At 43.9% G+C, this 22,330-nt stretch overlaps 1 protein-coding gene across 1 annotated transcript in view; it reads right to left on the bottom strand.

Annotated features, from left to right (window-relative positions):
* Positions 1-22,330, bottom strand: part of LOC116314354 (V-set domain-containing T-cell activation inhibitor 1-like) — a 69,918-nt gene that overhangs the window by 25,206 nt on the left and 22,382 nt on the right. The window contains exons 3-4 of the mRNA XM_039612584.1: positions 17,096-17,407; positions 15,502-15,540 (exon numbers count right to left, since the gene is read on the bottom strand). Coding sequence (XP_039468518.1) covers positions 15,502-15,540; positions 17,096-17,407 — 351 coding nt within the window. The remainder of the gene's footprint in view (positions 1-15,501; positions 15,541-17,095; positions 17,408-22,330) is intronic.

The following is a 22,330-nucleotide window of genomic DNA, read 5'->3' as shown; positions in this document are numbered from 1 at the left end:
AACCTTCGGGAACCCTCATGTTAACTTTTATCAAGTGGAAAAAGGGTAGCGTTCATCCTCCAGTTTCACTGTGTTTATATTATGCTAACCATAGCTGTGTAGCTAGCCACCATGCAGCACATCGTTATATACCAGCTAGCCCAACTTCAATAACCCTACAAACGCCACTGCTCTTTAGTTTTCTGTCTTCATTTATTTTTGCTGTGGCGGTTAAGCTGCCGGATTTTTGGCTTCATGACCCTCCTTTGTGGTTTGTGCATGTTGAAGCTTAGTTTCCTCTTCGTGGCGAGTCAGCCGACAACACGAAATACCATCATGTGGTGGCCCCGCTGGATCCGCTGTCCACCCGCCATGGGATGACCCTCCTCTGGAATCTCCCCATCCAAGGGAAATACACCGCTCTCAAGGCGCTACTGCTGCGGTGCTACTCCCTCTCTGACGCAGAGTGGGCCGAGAAACTCCTCTCTCTCTCTGGCCTGGGTGATGGTACCGCTCTCGAGCTCATGGAGAGCACGCTGTCCTTGCTAGGAACGGATGATGGCAGATTCCTCTTCACTCACATATTCAGGTGGTGCACCGGTGCCAGCTAGCACAGGTGCCAGTGCGAGCTGGCCTCGCCAACTCCCCGCTGCTGGTGGCGAAGGATTACCGCCGACTCGCAGAAGAAGCGGATCGCATTCTCCTGGCTACCAGGAGCTTCGGAACCCAGGTGATAGTTCCCGATTAACCGATGGCATCTCCCGCGCCCCCACCAATTCTCCCGGGGGCCTCCCACTCATTGATGGTGGCTGGGATCGTGGCATGGCGGCAGAAAAGGGCTGTGTTTTTAGTATCAGTGTGACAGCAGCATAGAGCCTTTAAGTTTTAAGGACCAGGGAAATGAGCCCGCCAGTGCTCTGTAGTGGCCGCGACCGCTGGCGATAAGGAAAGGCTGCTCTTCATAGAGGACTGACGCTCGGGGAGATGTTTTCTGGTCGACTCCGGCTCCGAGAAGAGCCTCTCGTGTTGTCTTTGCATAAATTATCATAAAAGAAATTGGAGATTTCCCGCGTACCACCAGAGAGAGCCCAAGTACCACTAGTGGTATGCGTACCACAGTTTGAGAAAGACTGCTATAGACTAAGCATAGCATTCTGACCACACAGCATATCATAGCCTAGGTGAAATATTCAACAAGGATCTAGCCCTCTCCCTTCCACCACACTGTCCTTATGACTGTGACATCAACTTGCTCCCTGGGGCTCCATTACCCACAAGCAGTCTGTATAGCTTGTCGAAGCGTGAAAGGGAAGTAACTAGCCCACTCCCTGGATGCCAGGACAATCCATCCCTCCACATCCCCTCTCAGGGCAAGATTTTTCTTTGTTGAGAAAAAATACCTAGCTCCACTGAGCCCTTTGAAATACAGTCCATGACTAATCCAGTATTTGTTCATCTGTACTTTCCACATAATATGAAAATTCACAGGTCTTTCCATGTCTCCCAGCTCAAACTGGCCCAGACCAGTCCATTGTGCCCTCCTTCTGGGCCCCACCACCCGCCTGGGTAATTGATGGTAAACCGGCTTACTCCATAAGATAAGATAAGATAAGATAAGATAAGATAAGATAAGATAACCTTTATTAGTCCCACACGTGGGAAATTTGTTTTGTCACAGCAGGAAGTGGACAGTGCAAAAGTTATGAAGCAAAAATTAGAATAAAATAAAATAAGAATAAATACAGTACACAACTGTACAGAATAGAATAAAATAAAATACTATATACAGTAGAATAAAATAGAATAAAATATACAGTAAGATAAAAATAGAATACAAATGCTATATACAACTGAGTAAAAATACAACGATGCCAGAAAAGATTATTGCACATTAGTGTTATTGCACATGTGTGGATGTGTGTGTTTCATCAGTTAACTCTTATTAACTCTTATTATAGTGCCCAGGCACCATTGAGGGCGCTTCCAGTATTTGGTGTACTGGAATAGGTTTGGTCTGGAAGAGTGTACTTGGGTACATCAGTCTGCCATTCTCGATATGGAGATGTTGCGAGAATATCACCGTAGGCACCCTGACAAGTTCGGTAGGTCACTGGGAGGCTCCCGTTAAAGAGGGTTACAGTCATGGTCCCTCTGTCCTCGCTGGCCTGACCTGCCATTTCTGTTTCTCACTACCTCAATCTCTCTTTCTATCAATGTGTGTGTTGTGTATGTTTTGGTGTTCTTGTCTTTGTGCAGCATCAGGACTTTAATGAGAGTTCCCGCTCTTGGACTGCACACACACACCTGCTGACAATCACACACCTGCCGCTGATGATCTCGTCAAGAGTCACTATTTAGAAGAGTGGCTGACATTCAGTCGACACTGGATTGTTGAATGACAACAGTCAGTGGAATCCTGGCACTTGCAAGAGGATATTCTGTCTTCTAACTTTGTGGAGGAAACTCATTTATTGTTTTGCTTGTGTCCAGGAAACCCAGAGAAAGTTTTGGAGAGAGTGCTAAGAACTAGGGAAGGGGAAAATATGGCCAAAAATACTTACCACGACAACCTGACAATATAAGTGATGCGAGACAAAATATTTTACAACTTTATTAGTGCAAAAAAACCCCATCAATTTATTTTCATTTAGACAAGCAGCTGTTTTTTATGTGCATTAAAGCTATATAAAAATTTAACAGTGCAAATACAAATTCCTTGCTGGTGTAACGATGTAAAAGAATGAATGGTTTTGTTGTTGTTAAATTCCTGTTAAACTTGGGATCGCAACCATGGGTTTATTTTGATAGCTTTGATGTTGAAACCTTTATTTTGAAAATCCGCAGCGGAAGTCTGCTACTTGTAAACTGGTTTTCCCTAAGCTTATCGATTAGTAGCAATGAAGCTTTTGCTGTGGTAAGTTCTTCCTCAGTCCGCCCTGACTGAACAGTTTAAACATATTTGAAGATCCTCATTGAGGTTAACATGACAATGCATTAACAGCATGAACTGCCCATACAGTAGCATCTGAGTAGATTTCAGTTTTATGATCTTGTTTTGCAATTAATGGGTTAGGTGGTAGGAAAAATGGACACGCTGAGCTAGCGGCTAACAGCTAGAGGAGACTGTCGTGTCTAATAATTTGAAACTTCTCTTGATAGTTTGGGCAGAATCCTGTTGCTGGAAACCCATGGTTATTCATGTCCCATGTTATTGCAGGTATGTGTATTTTGAAACATGTATTTGGTTGAGCTGCAGGCTAATTCTGTTTAAGAAATACTGCTTATTAAGTTTTGCCCAGTAGATGGCAGCATTGTTCCATTTACTATTGTACATGAAAGGAAATTTTGGCTTTGGTCTGGAAGTTTATTTATTTTCACATGAATGTGCACTTAAGTGAATTAATTTCTCTTTTTTTACCTAAACCACAATGCAGTAATATTTTTATTTTATTTTCCATAACAAGTTTTGTTGCCATTTTATTTTTCAATCAATATTTGTTTTTTATTTATTTTAAGAAAACTAAGAGTTCCACTATACGATCATTAGCTTATCCGTTAGTAGCAATGAAGCTTTTGCTGTGTTTGGGCGGAATCCTGTTGCTGGAAACCCATGGTTATTCATGTCCCATGTTATTGCAGAGACCCACAAAAGGGGAATAAACCACGCCTGAGCTCTACCCATCTCGAGTCCAGAGAGTTTTACTCATACAGCACCGGACATAGAGACTGAGGGGGGTTACATTGGTGCCGTGAGCCCTCAATCAACTGGTTGGACGGTGGACTCCTCTCAGCGACGTGGGGCCAGTTTCAGCGCTGCACATTTGTGATTTATTGTTGTTCTTTCTGACACATTTTTTTTAAGGTACGAATATAGCATTTTTGTTGTATTCTAGTCGCTGTGATGACATCACAGAGGAGGGATCGAGTACTCCTAATGCTGTTGGTAGGGGTAGGGGGTTCTTATGTTGCCACGGAGATTGTGAGTCAGATGGGGGATGTGATCCAGCTGGTTGGTCAGAGGGTGGCACAGAGTATCTTAACCCAGCTCAGCCCATCTGCTAGTACCCCTTTACCTGCACCTAATGCCACATCTTTCCATGCTGTGTCGTCTACACCTGCTGTTGATGCTGCGCCTGTGCAGTTTGTGTCCCACAGGAAGCTTAAGGACCCACCATGCTTCAGAGGGGATGGTTCTGATCTCATTTCTGTGAGAGAGTGGGAAGATCTGATGAAAGCCTTTATAAAGCTGGGGAGCCTGAGATCTGAAGAACAAGCTGAAGAGATCCTTGTTCATTTGAGAGGCAAGGCTAAGGATGTGGTCCAGGTTGGCATTAGAAACAGTGTCGTAGATGTCACACGTGATCCTGAGGCTATTTATGGAATCCTGAGGAGACACTTTGACTCTGCTCAGTGCTCACCTCTTCCACTGGCAGACTTCTACACCACTCTCCCAGAGAAAGGTGAAAGTGCATTTGATTACTGGCTTAGGCTGCACCGTGCTGTTGATCTTGCTGTTGAGCGTCTGAAGGAACGAGGGCAGGCATTGGGTAGCCCCAGCACTGAGGTCACCCGAATGTTCATCAAAAACTGTCCCTCTCCTGAGCTTGCCGTGATCTTTAGATCAAAGACAATTGATAAATGGACGGCCCACGAGGTCCAGGAAATCCTATGTGAGTCCCACTCTGGAGGAACGTTGAATTCAAGCAGCATGACAACTGGGAGAGTTGCAGTGAATGCACAGCAGATATCAGCAGCATTGCCTGCCCAGCCAACAGAGAAACACATTCAGCCACAGTCGACAGATTCAGCTACTTTGGAGCGGCTCATAGGCATGCTTGAGAAGGTTCTTCTGCAAGGATCCTTTCACCCTGGTTTGACCACACGGCCTTATTCCAGACGTTCCAGGATTGAGGGCCTACATGATAAACCCTGCTCCGTCTGTCATATGTCTCATACAGCTTTCATGCACTGCCGAGATCACAAACTCTGTTTTCTGTGCCACTCACCTGACCACGCCAGGTGTGCTTGTCCTAGATCCTCGTCGTCTTCTGTCCCTCAACAGTCGGAAAACTAGTTGATCCACATTTGAGGGAGGACGGTGTGGATCATCTGAGTGACTCTCCCAGCTGCGACATCATCCGATGAATTAAGAAATCTGACAGTTTGTTTTACACAACTGTGGGATCTGTGGGTGGAGTTTCACTGAGAGCCATGATCGACAGTGGCTCTATGTCGTGCTCTATTAGTGAGGCTGCTGCTACGCGGCTTTTACAGTCCTGCCCTGATCTTAAGATCGAACCAGCGAATGACATTGTTGTTGTTGGTGCTGGGGGTCACCAGATCCAACCAAAAGCAGTTTGTGATTTGGAAGTGACTATTTATGGTTTCAAGCTGCTCATCCCCACGCTGGTTATTCCAGGCCAAAGTGATGACATGATTATTGGCAGTAACGCTATTAAGTCGTTGATTCATTTGATGAAGAATACAGATGAGTATTGGAGGCTTCTGTCTATTTCAGGTGATGTCACCAATGATGACTGTAGCCAGTTTTTATCCATGCTTTCCAATGTTGAGCATTGAGGGGGGGCGGTGCCTGATAAGATTGGCACAGTGAAGTTGAGACAGCGTGTTATGCTGGAACCTCTTCAGGAACACCTTGTGTGGGGTAAATTACCTCCCTCTTCACCTCTATCAGCAGGCTGCACTGTTATTGTTGAGCCTACACAGTCAGGATGTAGACCCAGAGACATCCTGGTTGGCCGCTCCATCTCTTCACTGTGGGGTGACAAATGGGTTCCCCTCAAGCTGATTAACCCCAGCAACAAGCGTGACTCTGAGGAAGAACTGTAAAATCGCTGATGTCTACCCTTGTATCATGGGTTGAAGAGCTGTCGCCTCCTGAAAACATCATGGCTAACAGCCACTCCTTGGAACAGGGTTCTGTGCCCATAAGGTCTGTTGAACAAAGGAAGGAACTTTTGCAAAGACTAGGACTGCAAGACTTGGACTTAGACAGTTGTGAGGTGTCTGACAGATGGAAAGATCAGCTTCTGCAGCTTGTGGAAAAGTATGAGTCTATCTTTTCTAAGGATAAAATGGACTGTGGAGAAGCTACTGATTTTGTCCACAAAATACACCTTGTGGATGAGAGGCCTTTTCGCTTTGCCTTATCGCAGAGTGCCACGAGTCAGTATGAGAAGTTGAGAACTGCTCTAAATGAGATGGAAGAAAGGGACATAATCCGAAGTCAAACAGTGAGTATGCATCGCCGCTGGTCTTGGTGTGGAAGAAGGATGGCAGCCTCGCGATTTGCACTGATTTCAGATGGCTCAATGCAAAGACTGCTAAAGACGCACACCCGCTACCACACCAAGCCGACGCCCTGGCTGCTCTCAGTGGAAATGTTTTCTTTTCAACAATGGATTTGACCTCTGGATTTTACAATGTGCCTCTCTACGAGCCTCACAAGAAATACACAGCATTCTCCTCACCCTTTGGTCTCCATGAGTACAACCGGATGCCTCAGGGCCTGTCGAACAGTCCGGCGACCTTCATGCGAATGATGATGTCGATCTTTGGTGACGAGAATTTCAGCAACTTGCTTTGTTACTTGGAAGACTTGATGGTGTTTGCGCCTGACGAGGTGACCGCCCTTCAACGTCTTGAGATGGTCTTCTCTCGGTTGAGGAGTCACAACCTTAAGCTGGCCCCTAAGAAATGCCATCTTCTTAAGAGGTCAGTTAAATTCCTTGGACATGTCATTTGTGCGGATGGTGTGAGAACTGATCCAGACATGGTTAACACTATTACCAACATTAGGGAGGAACAGCTTATGGAGAGCGATGGTGTGACTCCTCCCAGAAGAAGATCCGGTCCTTCTTAGGAATGATCCTTTATTACCAACATTTCATTCCTGATTGTTCTCCTGCGGGCCAAGCCCTGTTCAGGTTACTTTCGGGACGACAGGCAACCTCGTGGAGGAAAGGAAGGATGCCCAAGAAGCAACTCTCTGCCAAGCCATCTCTGAAACAAAGTGACTGGACATCAGCGTGTCGTACATCATTCCAAACGCTCAAGATGGAACTGGCTAATGTTGTCACCCTGGCTCATCCCAACTTTAATGAGCCTTTCATCCTGGCAGTTGATGCCTCCTTTGATGGCATCGGAGCAGTACTCTCACAAGTTTCTCCCGGCGAGACAGTGGCTCGACCTGTTGCCTTTGCCAGCAAGACATTATCACGGTCTCAGATGAACTACCCAGCACACAGACTAGAGTTCTTGGCGCTTAAATGGGCCGTGTGTGACAAGTTCAGCCACTGGCTAAAAGGAAGGCACTTCACGGCTTGGACGGACAATAATCCCCTGTCCTACATCTTGACAAAGCCACGCTTTAGATGCTTGCGAGCAGAGATGGGTGGCGGCTTGCGGCGTATGATTTTGATCTGAAGTATGTGCCAGGGGTTAAAAATACAGTGGCTGACGCTTTGAGCCGTGAACCATTTGTCGAGTCATGTATTGGTCACCGCTTGCTGAAAGAGCCTTATGTTGCTCTACTAGATGAGGTCAATGGGGTTGTGAGAGGTACTGTGCAGGATGCTTTTCGGCTGACTAACAATTGCCACATTGTTCAGGACACAGAGCCAGACTCACCAGACTCTGTTTCTGAGTGTGACCATCAGAGCCAGAGGGGTTCGATCGATGCTGATGAGGTGTCAGCTGTGCTGAGTGCGCAGTATGACCATGGTTTGACCAATGTCAACCCACCTTTATCACAGCTTCCTGAGGAGGACCCTGTCGTTCCTCTCCCACAAAGCCAGCTCTCAGGTCTTCAACAACAAGATCAGGCGATAAACAGGGTCCTTTTCTATGTGCGAAGAAAGAGGAAGGCTACTAGGTGAGAAGCAGCTTCAGAAAATGGTGGCGTTGTTGGCCTTCTCAGGCAGTGGAAGAAGCTTAAAGTACAGAACGGCATCCTGTACAGGGTGATAAAGCATCACCGCTTGAGCAAGAAGATTTTCCAGTTTGTTGTTCCTGATAGCCTGAAGGTTCAAGTCCTCCTCAGCCTTCATGATAATGCAGGCCATCAGGGCCAGGCACGAACACTTTCCCTTGTCCGTGAGAGGTTTTTCTGGGTCGGGATGGAGAAAGACGTAACCAACCATGTTCGACAGTGTGAGAGATGTGTGGTTGGAAAGACACCTGAACCTCATGCTTGTGCACCACTGGAAAGCATCCAGACGTCAGAGCCAATGGAACTAGTGTGCATAGACTTTTGGACCGCTGAGCTCAGCGATAATAAGAAGGTGGATGTTCTGGTCATAACTGACCATTTCTCCAAATTGGCACATGCTTTCCCCTGTCGAAATCAGTTTGCAAAACATGTAGCGCGCAGGTTGTGGGATGATTTCTTTTGTGTTTATGGCTTTCCTAAGAGGATTCATTCGGATCAGGGGTCAAATTTTGAAAGCAGACTGTTGAAGGACCTCTTAGAGATGGCAGGTGTGCAAAAATCGCATACTACGCCATACCATCCTATGGGCAATGGGGTCACTGAATGGTTCAACAGGACACTTGGGAATATGCTGAGGACTCTCCCTCCAACAGCCAAGGCTAGGTGGCTTCAGATGTTACGCACTCTCACGTTCTGCTACAATTGCACAGTGCATGAGACGACTGGTTTGGCCCCCTTTTATGTCATGTTTGGGCGAGTTCCGCGCCTTCCTATTGACATAATGTTCCAACATGTGCTGCAGAATGATGATGTGATCAGCCACCATGAGTTGGTCTCACGGTTGCAGAAAGACCTGTTTGATGCCTCACAGATTGCCCAGAACCATGCTTTTCATGAGCAAGCACGCCATGCCAGACTCTACAACCGTAAAGTCAAAGGCTCACCTCTGGCTGTAGGTGATAGAGTGCTGTTGGCCAATCGTGGTGAAAGGGGGAAAAGAAAGTTAGCCGACAAGTGGGATCCCATGCCTTATGATGTTGTGTCAGTTAGGTCTGGGATCAATGTGTACAGGATAAGAGAGAGCCATACAGGCAAGGAAAAAGTTGTACACAGAAACCTTCTCCCTGTTAACTTCCTGGGCTTAGGTGTGGAGGGGAGCCCGGCCCCCCTTGTTAACTTGGGAAGAGGGAATCCGAATAATGGAGATGACCAAGGGTCTGTGAAGTCAACACAGATGGATCATTATGACAGGACACTGGACTGGCTACTGAAAACGCCGGAGATACAGGGTTTTGCTGGTGATGAGCCGGTGGCAGCAGAAGGTTCCCTCAACGTGAGACGCCATTCTCTCTGCGATGTGGACCCCAGCAGTGGTTCTGTCACAGCGGAGGACCCACCCCCTGAAGTTAACGCTGAAGTGTTTGAAAACTCCATTAGTGAGTCCCCCTTGCCTGCTCCCGTGATCAGTGATGCTGCTCTCCATCGAAGCTCTGAACCTGTTGCCGCGGCTCCTGTGGCTCCCATAGCTGATGTTAACCTAGATGTTGCTATTTGCACGCAGCCTCAGGGTATTCAGGCGGGCTTGGATGGGCTAGCTGCCACTAGGTATGGGAGGTGTGTTAGGCCTCCCAAGAGACTGATTTGTGAGATGGCGGTGCAGAAAGTTGAGGAAACTTCTTCTGTATCAGGGTCAGTTTTTGCGTTTCTGACTAGTATGTTTTAGATTTAAGGGAATTAACTTGGTTTCATGTATCTCTTGACCTTTTTTTTTTGTGGTCCAGGATGTGATTTTGGGGTATTATTTTGTGTGCTCTTATATGTGATGTTAAGGAGGTGTAGATGGCATCTTCTCTAGTCTGTTGACGGTATTGGGCTTGGTACCACCCAATGTCTTGACACTTTTATATAAAAGGATTCTGTATCGACAACAATTACTATTAGTGTATTGATTTCAATCCGCAGCGGAAGTCTGATACTGGTAAACTGGTTTTCCCTAAGCTTATCCGTTAGTAGTGTCAGGAAGAGAAAGATATTATTTGCTGCTATTTTGATAATCATCATTACCGTTTCATGTTAACAGTGGTGTTGCTTTCCCAGATGCATTCAGATGTTCAAACATATTGGTATTATATCAGTCTTTATTACAAGTCCAGCAAGAACTACTTTAAACTGTTGAGTGGAATCTATAATTTAAAGGTTTTTGAATGTTTTATATTCTTATACTGAAGTCTTCAGTGGGTGAGAAGCTGACTGCAGGCTGACAGGAAATGCGTCTGCAAGGCATGCTTTTGCAGAAGTGAAACTGAAACCAGAGTTTAACTGCAAGTTAAGAGCAGGGTGTTATTCGTTGATTAACACACACACTTAGTTAGAGGGATCACTGATAGGGGAAAGTTCTTGGGGTCGCTTAAGTTGAGGTCAACTAAGGTTCAGAGAGCAGATGCACATTCTGTGCACGCACAGACAGACGAGACATATACACACATACAGACACAAATAGAGAGGTCACGACATGTACGCAGTACACAGCATGCACGCGCCCCCGCACGTGTACACACACACACAGATAGACTCATTTAGGTAAGAGTTTATGACTGCAAAGTTGTGCATGAGTGACATTTTGTGCAGAAGGTGGACCAGATGTCCCAGAAGATAAGCGACAGCGAAGGCGGGCTGACAGGAAGCACCTGGCGTTGACCCGAAGAAGATGTTCTGTTTTAGACTATGTTAAGAGTCATTGTGGTTTTAGAGTGACGTATGCTTTGTTTAAATCTGCCTAGCAACAGAAAAGGGGGCTGTACTATCTTAACCCTATAAAACCGTTGTCTGAATATGGTAAAGCAGTTCAATACTGATTGGGTTGTTGAACTCACACGTGTAATCCATTAAAATGCCGTCTAATTTCACCAGGCTGGATCTGTGTTATTTTTAGATCCCTCTCTCAACATTGAACCCTAACAGTAGCAATGAAGCTTTTGCTGTGGTAAGTTCTTCCTCAGTCCGCCCTGACTGAACAGTTTAAACATATTTGAAGATCCTCATTGAGGTTAACATGACAGTGCATTAACAGCATGAACTGCCCATACAGTAGCATCTGAGTAGATTTCAGTTTTATGATCTTGTTTTGCAATTAATGGGTTAGGTGGTAGGAAAAATGGACACGCTGAGCTAGCGGCTAACAGCTAGAAGAGACTGTCGTGTCTAATAATTTGAAACTTCTCTTGATAGTTTGGGCAGAATCCTGTTGCTGGAAACCCATGGTTATTCATGTCCCATGTTATTGCAGGTATGTGTATTTTGAAACATGTATTTGGTTGAGCTGCAGGGTAATTCTGTTTAAGAAATACTGCTTATTAAGTTTTGCCCAGTAGATGGTAGCATTGTTCCATTTACTATAGGGCTTTGGAGCGTGATGTCACGGGGGTGGGTGTGGAAAGGATTTTGGCCTGATCCGCCATGTTCGGGGTCTAAGCGCAAGCGACGAAGGAGCGAAAGCACAGCCATGGTTCGTACTTGCTGTGTGGTCGGCTGCAATGTTCGATCTTACGATCGGCACGGGAATAAGCTTGGGTTGTCTTTTTATGCTTTCCCAAGCTGGAAGCAACATCAAGGAGCTCAGGTATCGGATGTTACCAAACGAAGGCGGCGAGCCTGGATAGCAGCCGTGAGACGAGCTGATATCAAGTTCTGTTCCATCTCCCCATATCACTTGGTGTGCTCCAGACATTTTCATTCCGGTAAGTGCTAAATATGTTCATATCACACTTTATAGCTGAATAATATTATCGTTGGTGGTCTCGGAAGTTATAGAAAATGCGATCAAACATCGAATGGAGTGACTTTGCAGACATATGTGCTATGTAAAGATTCGCTAATTCTTTCGCACAACTGTAGGGAAGCCTGCCTATGAAATGGATCAAACAAATCCAGACTGGGTACCAACGCTACACATGGGGCACTCCGAAATCCGAACATCACATTCAGACCGTCACAGGAGGCGAACACAACGGCAACAAAAGAAAGCACTAGTAGGAGGTAAACAACAACCGCACCCCCCACCACAATCTCTTATTTTAAAAGTTGATCATAGTGTCCGTCAATCAACACATACATTTTTGAGTATTCATACGGCCTTAATGTATAAACCACTTAAAAATTCCCTTGTGTATTTGCACTCTTTGTATTGGACAGGCTTTCACAATGGAGCAGCAAAGTGTGAAGGTGAAGTCTCAGCAGAAGTTACCACAGAAGAGCAGCCAGAGATGGACACCACAGAAGAGCAACACCATAACAACCTTGTTATTTTGGCTGAGGGCCAGATTTGTGATGGACAAGTAGAAGCAGAGGTAACGGGTGCAGATGCAGAAAACACTGGTCTTACTTGTTTTGCTATTTTTATGTCTGTGCTAGACAATGTAAAAGCTTTCCTACCAACATCAAAGAAACTGTCGCATTTCCAAATGCTTTTACTCACACTTATGCGACTTAGACTTGATCTTCCTGTCCAGCATCTTAGTTATCTATTCAATGTCTCCCACAAAACTCTTTCTTCTGTCTTTGCTGATACAATTGACGCTTTGTATGCCCGCTTAGGAATACTTGTACACTGGCCAGAGAGGCACTGTTTGCAAGCAACAATGCCTCCACAATTTATGGAAACTTTTGGAAATCGGGTAGCCATCATTGTTGACTGTTTTGAAATTCGTACAGAAACGACCATCTAATTTAAAGGCTCGTGCTCAAACGCATCAAGACTACAAGGGTACACACACCATGAAATACCTGATCGGGATTACTCCACAAGGTGCAATTACATTCATTTCTAAGGGGTGGGGGCGTGCATCAGATGAACACATCACAGAGCAATGTGGCATACTTAACAAGCTGTTACCAGGGATGTAGTTTTGGCTGACAGAGGCTTTGACATCAGAGATGCGGTGGGAATGATGTGTGCGGAGGTTAAGATCCCAGCATTTACAAGGGGCTTCTGTCAACTAGATGCCAAGGACATTGAAAATACACGAGCCATTGCACATCTGAATCCATGTCGAGTAATTGGCAGTTTGCGCAACAAGTTCAAAATGCTACACACCACCATGCCAATCCGTTCTCTTCTTCCATGTGAGGGTGAAGACGTTACCTTTCCTGATAAAATTGTGCGGGTGTGTTGTGTTTTGGTTAACATGTGCCCCAGTGTGGTAGTGAAACCAGACACACATGAGACTTGTTCTTGTTAATTAATGATTGTGAAAACTTTGAGTATGTCTCTGAAGAAATAGTACTAGGAAAACCTTTTTTTTATGTGTAATTGTATGAACACACTGACATTACATTATGTAACCATTTCTGTATCTGTATACTATTATTGACAGTTTATCATCGCTTTGAACTCTGTGTTTCACTAAAATGACATTATAATAAAAGCCAGGTAATGAGCTGAACAAAGGCTGGAGCTGAACAAAAACACCCTGATAACGACTGTGTTTAGACTGTTCTTCCCATTCTATGCAAGGCCACCTGGGTTGGCTGGAAGACTGTTTACTTAGCCTGGCAGGGCGAAGGACACTGTCTCAGCTGAACTTTGGTGTATTAGAGTTTTTTTCATGTGCTATGTGCAGAGGTGTTTTTTTCTGTTCTCAAACTGATCTCCCTGTTGGAGCTCAGTCTGGGGGGAGTTATTTTTTCTCCTTATCTTTCCTCATGTGGTCCATTTTCCATTGTTATACCTCTCTGTCCTGTCTTCACCATGTGATGTTTTTGTGTAATGTATGTATGGTCGGAGGGTAAGATGGCGCTGGCAAAGGTCGGCAGCCTTAACCCAATTTCCTTTGGGGTCAACCTTCAGGATCAATAAAGTTTTATTGAATTGAATTGAATTGAACTGCCAGGGTTTCAAATTTCCTTGAACTGCAAGGAGAAACCATTAACCGGATCAAACCAAATGTTGTGGTCACAGAGATTCTACAGAAACATGTACAGGTAGCAATGGAGACAAGTCTGACTCCTTATCACTCTTTCAGTTTCTACAAATTGATACAGCAATTCTGTGATTGGGTTCTGTTTGATGGGTGAGTAATTGGAGATATTTTCAGGAAAGGTTAAATCACAAAAGCAGCAAAAACAAGAAAGAATTAAAAAATGTTCAGCAAAATAATAACATAAATTCACCTATAGCTAAAACAAATTCTTTAACATAGGAGTTCAAATGAGTTCAATTCAGACTAAAACATTTTTATTTGATAAAATGTATTAACCAAACATAAATTTGTGTAAGATTAGTTTACTAATATATATGATAATCTAGCACCCACCTATATAATTACAGTACAACAGGACATTATTAAAAGACTGCTGAATTAGAACAGGGGTCAGCACCCTTTAACACCCAAAGAGCCATTTGGACCCGGTTTCCGTGCAAAAGAAAACAGTGGGAGCCGCAAATACTTTTTGACATCAAAAATGAAGATAACACTGTATATATTGTTTTATACCTTTATGCTTTGTGTGAACAACTAAGGTGTGTTGCTTATGAAATCCATGACGTGCTTATATAATTTACACATTTTGAACTCTTAAAGAAATATAACAAAAGGAAAGACACCCAGCTGAACTAAAATGATCCATGTAGCAAACAAACTGTTGTGAGCCGCCACCCTTATATCGCCTTTGGGCTTTTGGAGCTTTGACCCGACTTTTAAAAAAATAATTGAAAAAAACCCACTATGCTGCTAAAAGATGAAAAATAGATATTTGCAAAATTCTGCCTAAATATGTATTTTACCAGGTTTTAGTGTGTCTGGCGGGGCGTGGTCTGCAGCACCGCTGCAGGGGAGGCGGACGCACCTGAGCGGCACCCGCAATCACGCCTCGCCGCCTTAACGTCTGTGCTATCTATGCTGTTGTGTTGGTGTGTGTCGGGCTGTGAGCTGCAGAGCTACAGCTGGCTGTATGCGTACAGCAACCGTGTGTGAAAAGTGGTCAATAAAGAGATGCTGAAAAGCATGTTCATGCAAACATCGTCGGGTCTGCAGTGATATGTTTACAATGGGACTTCTGCTCCTGAACCTCTGCGCACAGCGTCTGCAGATCGGGGCTGTACGAAGTCACTTTCATCTTTACGCAGGACTGTAAGCTGTCATCTGTGAGGCGTGAGCGGTGTTTGTTTTTAACATAGTTCACGGTGGAGAACAGCTGCTGACATAATGTGAGTCCGAAGATCCATAATTGGCTTCCGCGAGTGTGACGCTTATTTTGAGCGATGAAAAAATAATAGAATATAATTTTATTTTTATATTTCAATATCACAGTAATCTTCCAGTTTAGAACTACAAGTTAAAAAGAGCTAACATAAATAAAATACACTCCGCATACGGCTCCGGAGCCGCAGGTTGCAAACCCCTGAATTAGAATAACATGCTTTTTGAGTGTCTGCAGCCTTTAATGCAATTTGGGGTTGCTATTAATCTGTACATCTATGGGTATTAAGACAATGCTTTAATCGATAACAGAGCCACTGTTATTTTATACTGGATACATTGCAACTCATTTGCGTCATCAAAATAAAGACTCACCTTTGATGTTTTCAGCTGTTCTGTCTTTTAATACAGGCTCTGAAAGGGAAAGAAAAATACATACATGTTAACCATGACTGTGGTCTCATCAATTTAGCAGTCACATAAAACTGATGAAAATAAACTCAGAAGTGTTAATCTGCTATGTTAGACATATTTTTATAATCCCAAACTAAAAAAGAAGACAAAGTCACAGATTTCTTTTTCTTTTTAAAAACACTTATACATTAAACTGGAGGCTAGTTTATGCTGGTGGATGGGTTATAATCACACTGTGAGTAACACTGTGAACAGCTGTGTGTCTGAACTATAAGGAGAAATTAATATTTATTCAGTGTTGATGGTTGCATTCACAGAGATTTTATTTTCATTTTGTGACGACTCCTCAGATTTTTGATAAGTCGAGGGGTGCAGGACCAGCATGCACATAGGAAGGTCTCAGGGTACGCTCCAAAAGTACCTCATCACTGCTATTCTTAACCTCTTTTTCAAGGAAAGGTGGCTATAAGAACTGATGTGAAAAAGAGAAGAGAAAAAGAGAACAAAAGGGAAGAGGCGTGTGCTGACAGTGGGAACGACCTTATATTAATCTCTAAACAATTGTGAACAGATGTGGTTTTGTGGCTGGCCTTACAGCATATGTATTTGTAAGATTTTCCTTTTCGGGAACAGAATATTTAAACAAATCACACAAATGTGTCAAATGGTAAATGGCCTGTATTTGTATAGCACTTTACTTAGTCCCTAAGGACCCCAAAGCGCTTTACACTACATGCAGTCATCCACCCATTCACACACACATTCACACACTAGTGATGGCAGCTACATTGTAGCCATAGCCACCCTGGGGCGCACTGACAGAGGCGAGGCTGCCGAACACTGGCGCCACCGGGCCCTCTGACCACCACCAGTAGGCAGCAGGTGAAGTGTCTTGCCCAAGGACACAACGACCGAGACTGTCCGAGCCGGGGCTCGAATCGGCAACCTTCTGATTACAAGACGAACTGCCAACTTTTGAGCCACGATCACCAAGAGTCAATGTGAATTAGAAAATCTGTGGCACACAATTTACTGCAAACTGCACAAAATCATGTCTTCTGCCTGTTGTGTTTTCTTTTAAGGAGGGGGAGATGTTATAAGATCGGATGGTGCAGTACCAAAACTCTTCACTCAGTCATGCTGAGAGTTTAGAGGTGACACTCACTTATTTCTGCTCATCAGTAATACTGGGATTTTACCCAAACAGAGCAGAAATGAACTGAACTGAGTTGCTGTTTTCCCAGAAGCAAACAAGAAGTCATTTCTCTCTGCTGAATCTTCGTAAATAAATTATAATCTGTTGTTTGTAGATCACCCTGTGATTGGAACATAGTAATAATTTGCCCTGTTTAGCCAATCCACCATATAACCAATAATAAAATAAGATATTTAGGATTTTTCAGACTGGACTAAAATTTCCTCCATCCATCACTTTTCCTAAATGGCCTGAAGTAAAAATGTGTTTATGATAATCCAAAAGTCTGCAATAAAACAAAGAACATTAATGCAAAGTATTATAAAAAATAATAATCAGTTGATTTCTAAAAGCACTCACCAACAGTAAGCTCAACGTGGAATGTTTTTTCTCTTTTTGGAAAAAAACAGGAGTAGGTTCCGTTGTCCTCCAGCTGAGTTGTAATTATCTTTATGGAGGCATTGCCATGCTCCAGCTCTCCTGGAAAATGTAAAACTCGATCTTTGAACTTATCACCTGGATTTGAGGGGGGATTAATGCGAGGGTTATACACAAACACATGGTCTGTCCCTTCTTTCTTCCAGTCAAACAGCATTGACTCGATGTTTTCATTGGTGCCAAGGGAACAGGGTAAAATGGCATCATCACCTTCTTTCACAATCACAGACGTCCCTGAAAGACAAAACATGAAGTAAACAATGAGTTTACACACAGAGTGATGAGGATAGATGGAAAGTCTCATATGAGAAAACAACTGGTTTAAAGCAAAGCTTTTCAAACTTTAGCTGTCATGTTTCAGCTAAAAAAAAATTCAAGCTTGATTTTTATCAGTCATGAACGTTAAAAAGGTTCAATTTTAAAGAAAAGCAGTCAGAACGTTTGCAATCCCTCCATTATTTTGTCCGAACAAAAATCATGTTTATTTACTGTAGCTCCCCTTAACATTGTTCCTCTGTAGTCCACACCTCACTGCACAGTGTGAGACTGACTGGTTTAAATGGAGGCTAAAGGAGCTGAAGAGCTTGTTTCAGAGAGGATGAGCTCAGAGGCTGCACCAAGGCCCAGACTGAGATAAACAAGGATAATTGTGAACTGTGAATCATGCTAAACTGTTCCAGTCATGTCCAAGAATAAAACATGGAACTGGAAATGAGCATAATAGCTCATCTTTACTTTATGTATTACATTTCCGTTTTCAGGTCAGTGGGTGAGGTCCATTAAAGAGGACTCTCTCTGAATATTGATTTCTGCTTATATGACTGCATCCAGATGAGCTGTTACAGAAATGCTCCTCCATCCAACCAACACACAGCTTCACCTGAGTAACATATATGTGATCATACTGTAGAATTATTATGTTTTATATAAACAGAAATATCAGGGGGGTTTTTTTGATAAATGTTATCTTACAAATTTACAATCCTCAGCTGACCTGCTGGCATTTACTCTGTTAATGATCTTGTTGGCAGCTGTGTCTGCTGCCTATGCGTGCATTTACAACAGGGGCCACCAGAATCTGGAAATCTGCCTGAGCTTGAGATCGGGGGACTTGATGGCGTTTCAAAACACAACTAAAAACTCATCTTTTTAGATTTACATTTGATTAGCTCATTTTTAATGATCTGTTATTTTGCTGTGAAGCACTTTGTGGTGTTTGTCTTAAAAACTGCTATAGAAATAAAATTTTACTCCCTTGACTTTTTATGTTGGGCCCACTTGATTTATTGTGAAACAGTAAATCAGAGTCAGAAACAGGCTGATCTTAATGGTTCACACTTTTTTTCGAGCAACTGTACAGCAGTGCACTATAATGCTGCTGCTTCTGCGGGCACCCTGATTCAATAGATCCACACTTTTTTGTGTCAATGACAATAGCTCATCGGAAAAGAAGAATGGAAAATGCCCTTCATTACTTACATTTGTAAATCGTGCTGCGTGCAAGCTGCTGGCATTGATAAAATGTTCATTATTTTTTCCATCGTCATTAATATCATCATTAAATTTTCACACTATTGTGCTTGAGTCCTATTAACTAGAGCAGATTTGATTGATATGTCAGTGTTGTATATAACACAGCTGAGTGAAGAAAACATGAAAGTCATCTGATGTTGCAGAGCTGTACGACCGCTCTCGTGTTCATTGTCTCTAATTTTACTAAAAATCTGAAACGCTGCAAATTCATCAGCCCACTTAAAAAATACACTACAGTAAACTTTTCAGGGTTATGTAATGAAGGTAATTAAGAATTGCAAAAATTTGGAAGAAGAACATTTAAATAAATCATTAAAATGCACAAAGTCTTAATGTAATGCTAATAAAAGCATGTGTTATACACATATAGATAGATAGATAGATAGATAGATAGATAGATAGATAGATAGATAGATAGATAGATAGATAGATAGATAGATAGATAGATAGATAGATAGATAGATAGATAGATAGATAACTGTGACTTTATTGAAACCAACCACAACTCCACTCAGCTGAACAGTGTTTCACATTTGTAATCAGTTTTTGCACAGAGATCGGTGCAAAGCTGAAGCGTCTCTGCACAACCTTTCTTAGCAGTGCACACACACAGCGATTTTCATTTTTCTTTTTTAACTTCTCTCTACCAGAGCCATACACACCAAATAGAGACCATCCATCCATCCATCCATCCATCCATTTTCTACCACTTTTCAGGTTCGGGTCACACGGGGCATCAGTCTTAGCAGAGAAGCCCAGACTTCCTCATCTCAGCCACCTCCACCAGCTCATCTGAGACTGAGACACTCCCAAGCCTGCTGAGAAATATCATCTCTTCAGCAAGTCCTGGGTCTTCCCTGGGTGGAACATGCTTGTAGCACCCCACCCAAAAGGCGTCCCATGAGGCATCCTAGTCAGCTGCTCCCAACCGCCTCAACTGGCTCCTTTAAGTGTTGAGCTCTACCCCGAGTTCATCTCAAATGAGCTCCTCATCCTATCTCTGAGGGAGAGACCAGCCACTCTTTGAAGGAATCCTCTTCCCTGCGAATGGCTGTCTGTCAAACTCACGTTCCACTCTCCCCTCCCCTTCCACTGGTGAACAAGACCCGAGATACTTGAACTCAACCATTTGGAGCGGCAACTCATCCCTGACCTAGAGTGGGAACTCCACCCTTTTCTGGCTGAGAACCATGGCCTCAGATTTGGAGGTCCTGATTCTCATTCTGCTTCACACTCAGCTGTGAACAGTTCCAATGCGAGCTGGAGGCCACCACCTGATGAAGACAACAGAACCACATCATCCGCAGCAGAGATGACATCCTGAGGCCTCCAAAGTGGAAACCCTCTACCACTTGGCTAACTCTGTGGTGTGGTCGCGCTGTCTTATCTGCATAGCAATTTAATTAACTCTCTCGAGGCAGGCGTTGCAGATTTGCAACAGTTAAAAACTAACAACCTGATTACCCCACATACATATTTTATGAGTTTTTTTTTACTCAGAAGTACCACTGCAGGATTTGGTTGTGCATTAACAACAAAAAGCTTAATTTGAGCCTGAGAGGGTTAAAAACTTTTAGATAACTTCTGTTTTCATAGTATAATATTCACGTGCTTAATTAGAAGCACACTCACTGTGTACTAACGCCCTAATTTATAGCCAAAGTATTCACTCACTGTGCCTTTACTGTTACGCTAGCTTAGCTTAGCTCATAGCAGCATGGCCTCTTCACCTGTCCCTCCTGCACTTTCCTGCTCATTGTGTCAGATGTTTAGCTACTCCTCGGCCTCCTTTAGCAGTGATGATACTTGTAACAAATGTAGCATATTTGCAGCTCTGGAGGCCAGGATTACTGAATTGGAGACTCGGCCGCACCCTTCATTCACCCGTAGCTAGCCAGGCCCCTGTAGCTGGTGCAGCCAAAGATAGCATAGGCCCCGCTTAGCTGTTCCCCGCAGACCCCAAGCAGCTGGGGAAAGAGGGCGGCTGGGTGACGGTGAGGAGGAAGCATAGTCTTAAAAAGAAGCCCCAGGTACACCACCAACCTGTTCATGTGTCTCAACTGCTTTTACCCACTCGGCGACACACCCGCCGGGGGTCAAACTCTGGTAATTGGTGATTCTGTTCTCAGGCATGTGAAGCTAGAGACACCAGCAACCATAGTCAATTGTCTTCCAGGGGCCAGAGCAGGCGACATTGAAGGAAATTTAAAACTGCTGGCTAAGGGTAAACGTAAATTCAGTAAAATCATAATTCACGTCGGCAGTAATGACACGCAGTTACGCCAATCAGAGGTCACTAAAATCAGTATTGAATCGGTGTGTAACTTTGCCAAAACAATGTCGGACTCTGTAGTTTTCTCTGGTCCCCTCCCCAATCAGACCAGGAGTGACATGTTTAGCTGTATGTTCTCCTTAAATTGCTGGCTGTCTGAGTGGTGTCCCAGAAACGATGTGGGCTTCATAGATAATTGGCAAACCTTCTGGAGGAAACCTGGTCTTGTTAGGAGAGACGGCATCCATCCCACTTTGGATGGAGCAGCTCTTATCTCTAGAAATATGGACAAATTTATCAAACTCCCCAAAATATAACTATCCAGAGGGTTTGTTGATTTTGCTTGTTTTTGGGTTTGGTTCTGCACAGGCCGAGGGGGCGGTGTGGCAGCAATTTTTCACACCAGCCTAATAATCAACCAAAGACCAAAACAGACTTTTAATTCATTTGAAAGCCTGATGCTTAGCCTTGCCCACCCCAGCTGTAAAACTCAGAAACCAGTCTTATTTTTTATCATCTATCATCCACCTGGGCCTTACACAGAGCTTCTGTCTGATTTCTTAGACTTTTTATTTGATTTAGTGCTCAGCTCAGATAAAATAATTATTGTGGGTGATTATAACATTCATGTAGATGCTAAAAATGACAGCCTCAACATGGCATTTGATCTGTTATTAGACTCTATCCACTCCAGTTCACCTACCGACCCAACAGACCCACAGAGGATGCCATTGCCCACGTCCTGCACACCACCCTCAGCCACATGGACAAGAAACAGGGTAACTATGTGAGACTGCTGTTTGTTGATTACAGTTCAGCGTTTAACACAATAGTGCCCAGCAGACTGTTCACAAAGCTGAGGGATCTGGGACTCAACAGCCGTCTGTGTGCATGGGTGTTTGACTTCTTCACTGGCAGAACTCAGGTGGTGAGGGTGGGTAGATGCGTCTCTAACAGCATCACCATCAACACAAGAGCACCACAGGGATGTGTCCTCTCGCCACTGCTCTACTCCCTCTACACTTCAGACTATGTGACCACCCACAGCTCCAACACCATTGTGAAGTTTGCTGACGACACAGTGGTGTTGGGCACCATCTCCAACAACGATGAGGCGGCCTACATGGATGAAGTGAAGAATCTGGCATCATGGTGCCAGGACAACCATCTCCAGCTGAACGTTGGCAAGACCAAGTAGCTGGTGGTGGACTTCAGAAGGAGTCAGCATAGAGACTACAAGCCTATTATCATCAATGGAGCTCCAGTGGAGAGGGTGCAGTCCTTCAAGTATCTCGGTGTCCACATCTCCTCAGACCTGACCAGTGTTGGGCAAGTTACTTTGAAAAAGTAAT

Source organism: Oreochromis aureus, linkage group 5 (genome assembly GCF_013358895.1).
Source record: "Oreochromis aureus strain Israel breed Guangdong linkage group 5, ZZ_aureus, whole genome shotgun sequence".
In the NCBI taxonomy this organism is placed as follows: Eukaryota; Metazoa; Chordata; class Actinopteri; order Cichliformes; family Cichlidae; genus Oreochromis; species Oreochromis aureus.
This window is presented reverse-complemented; position numbering and strand designations above follow the sequence as displayed.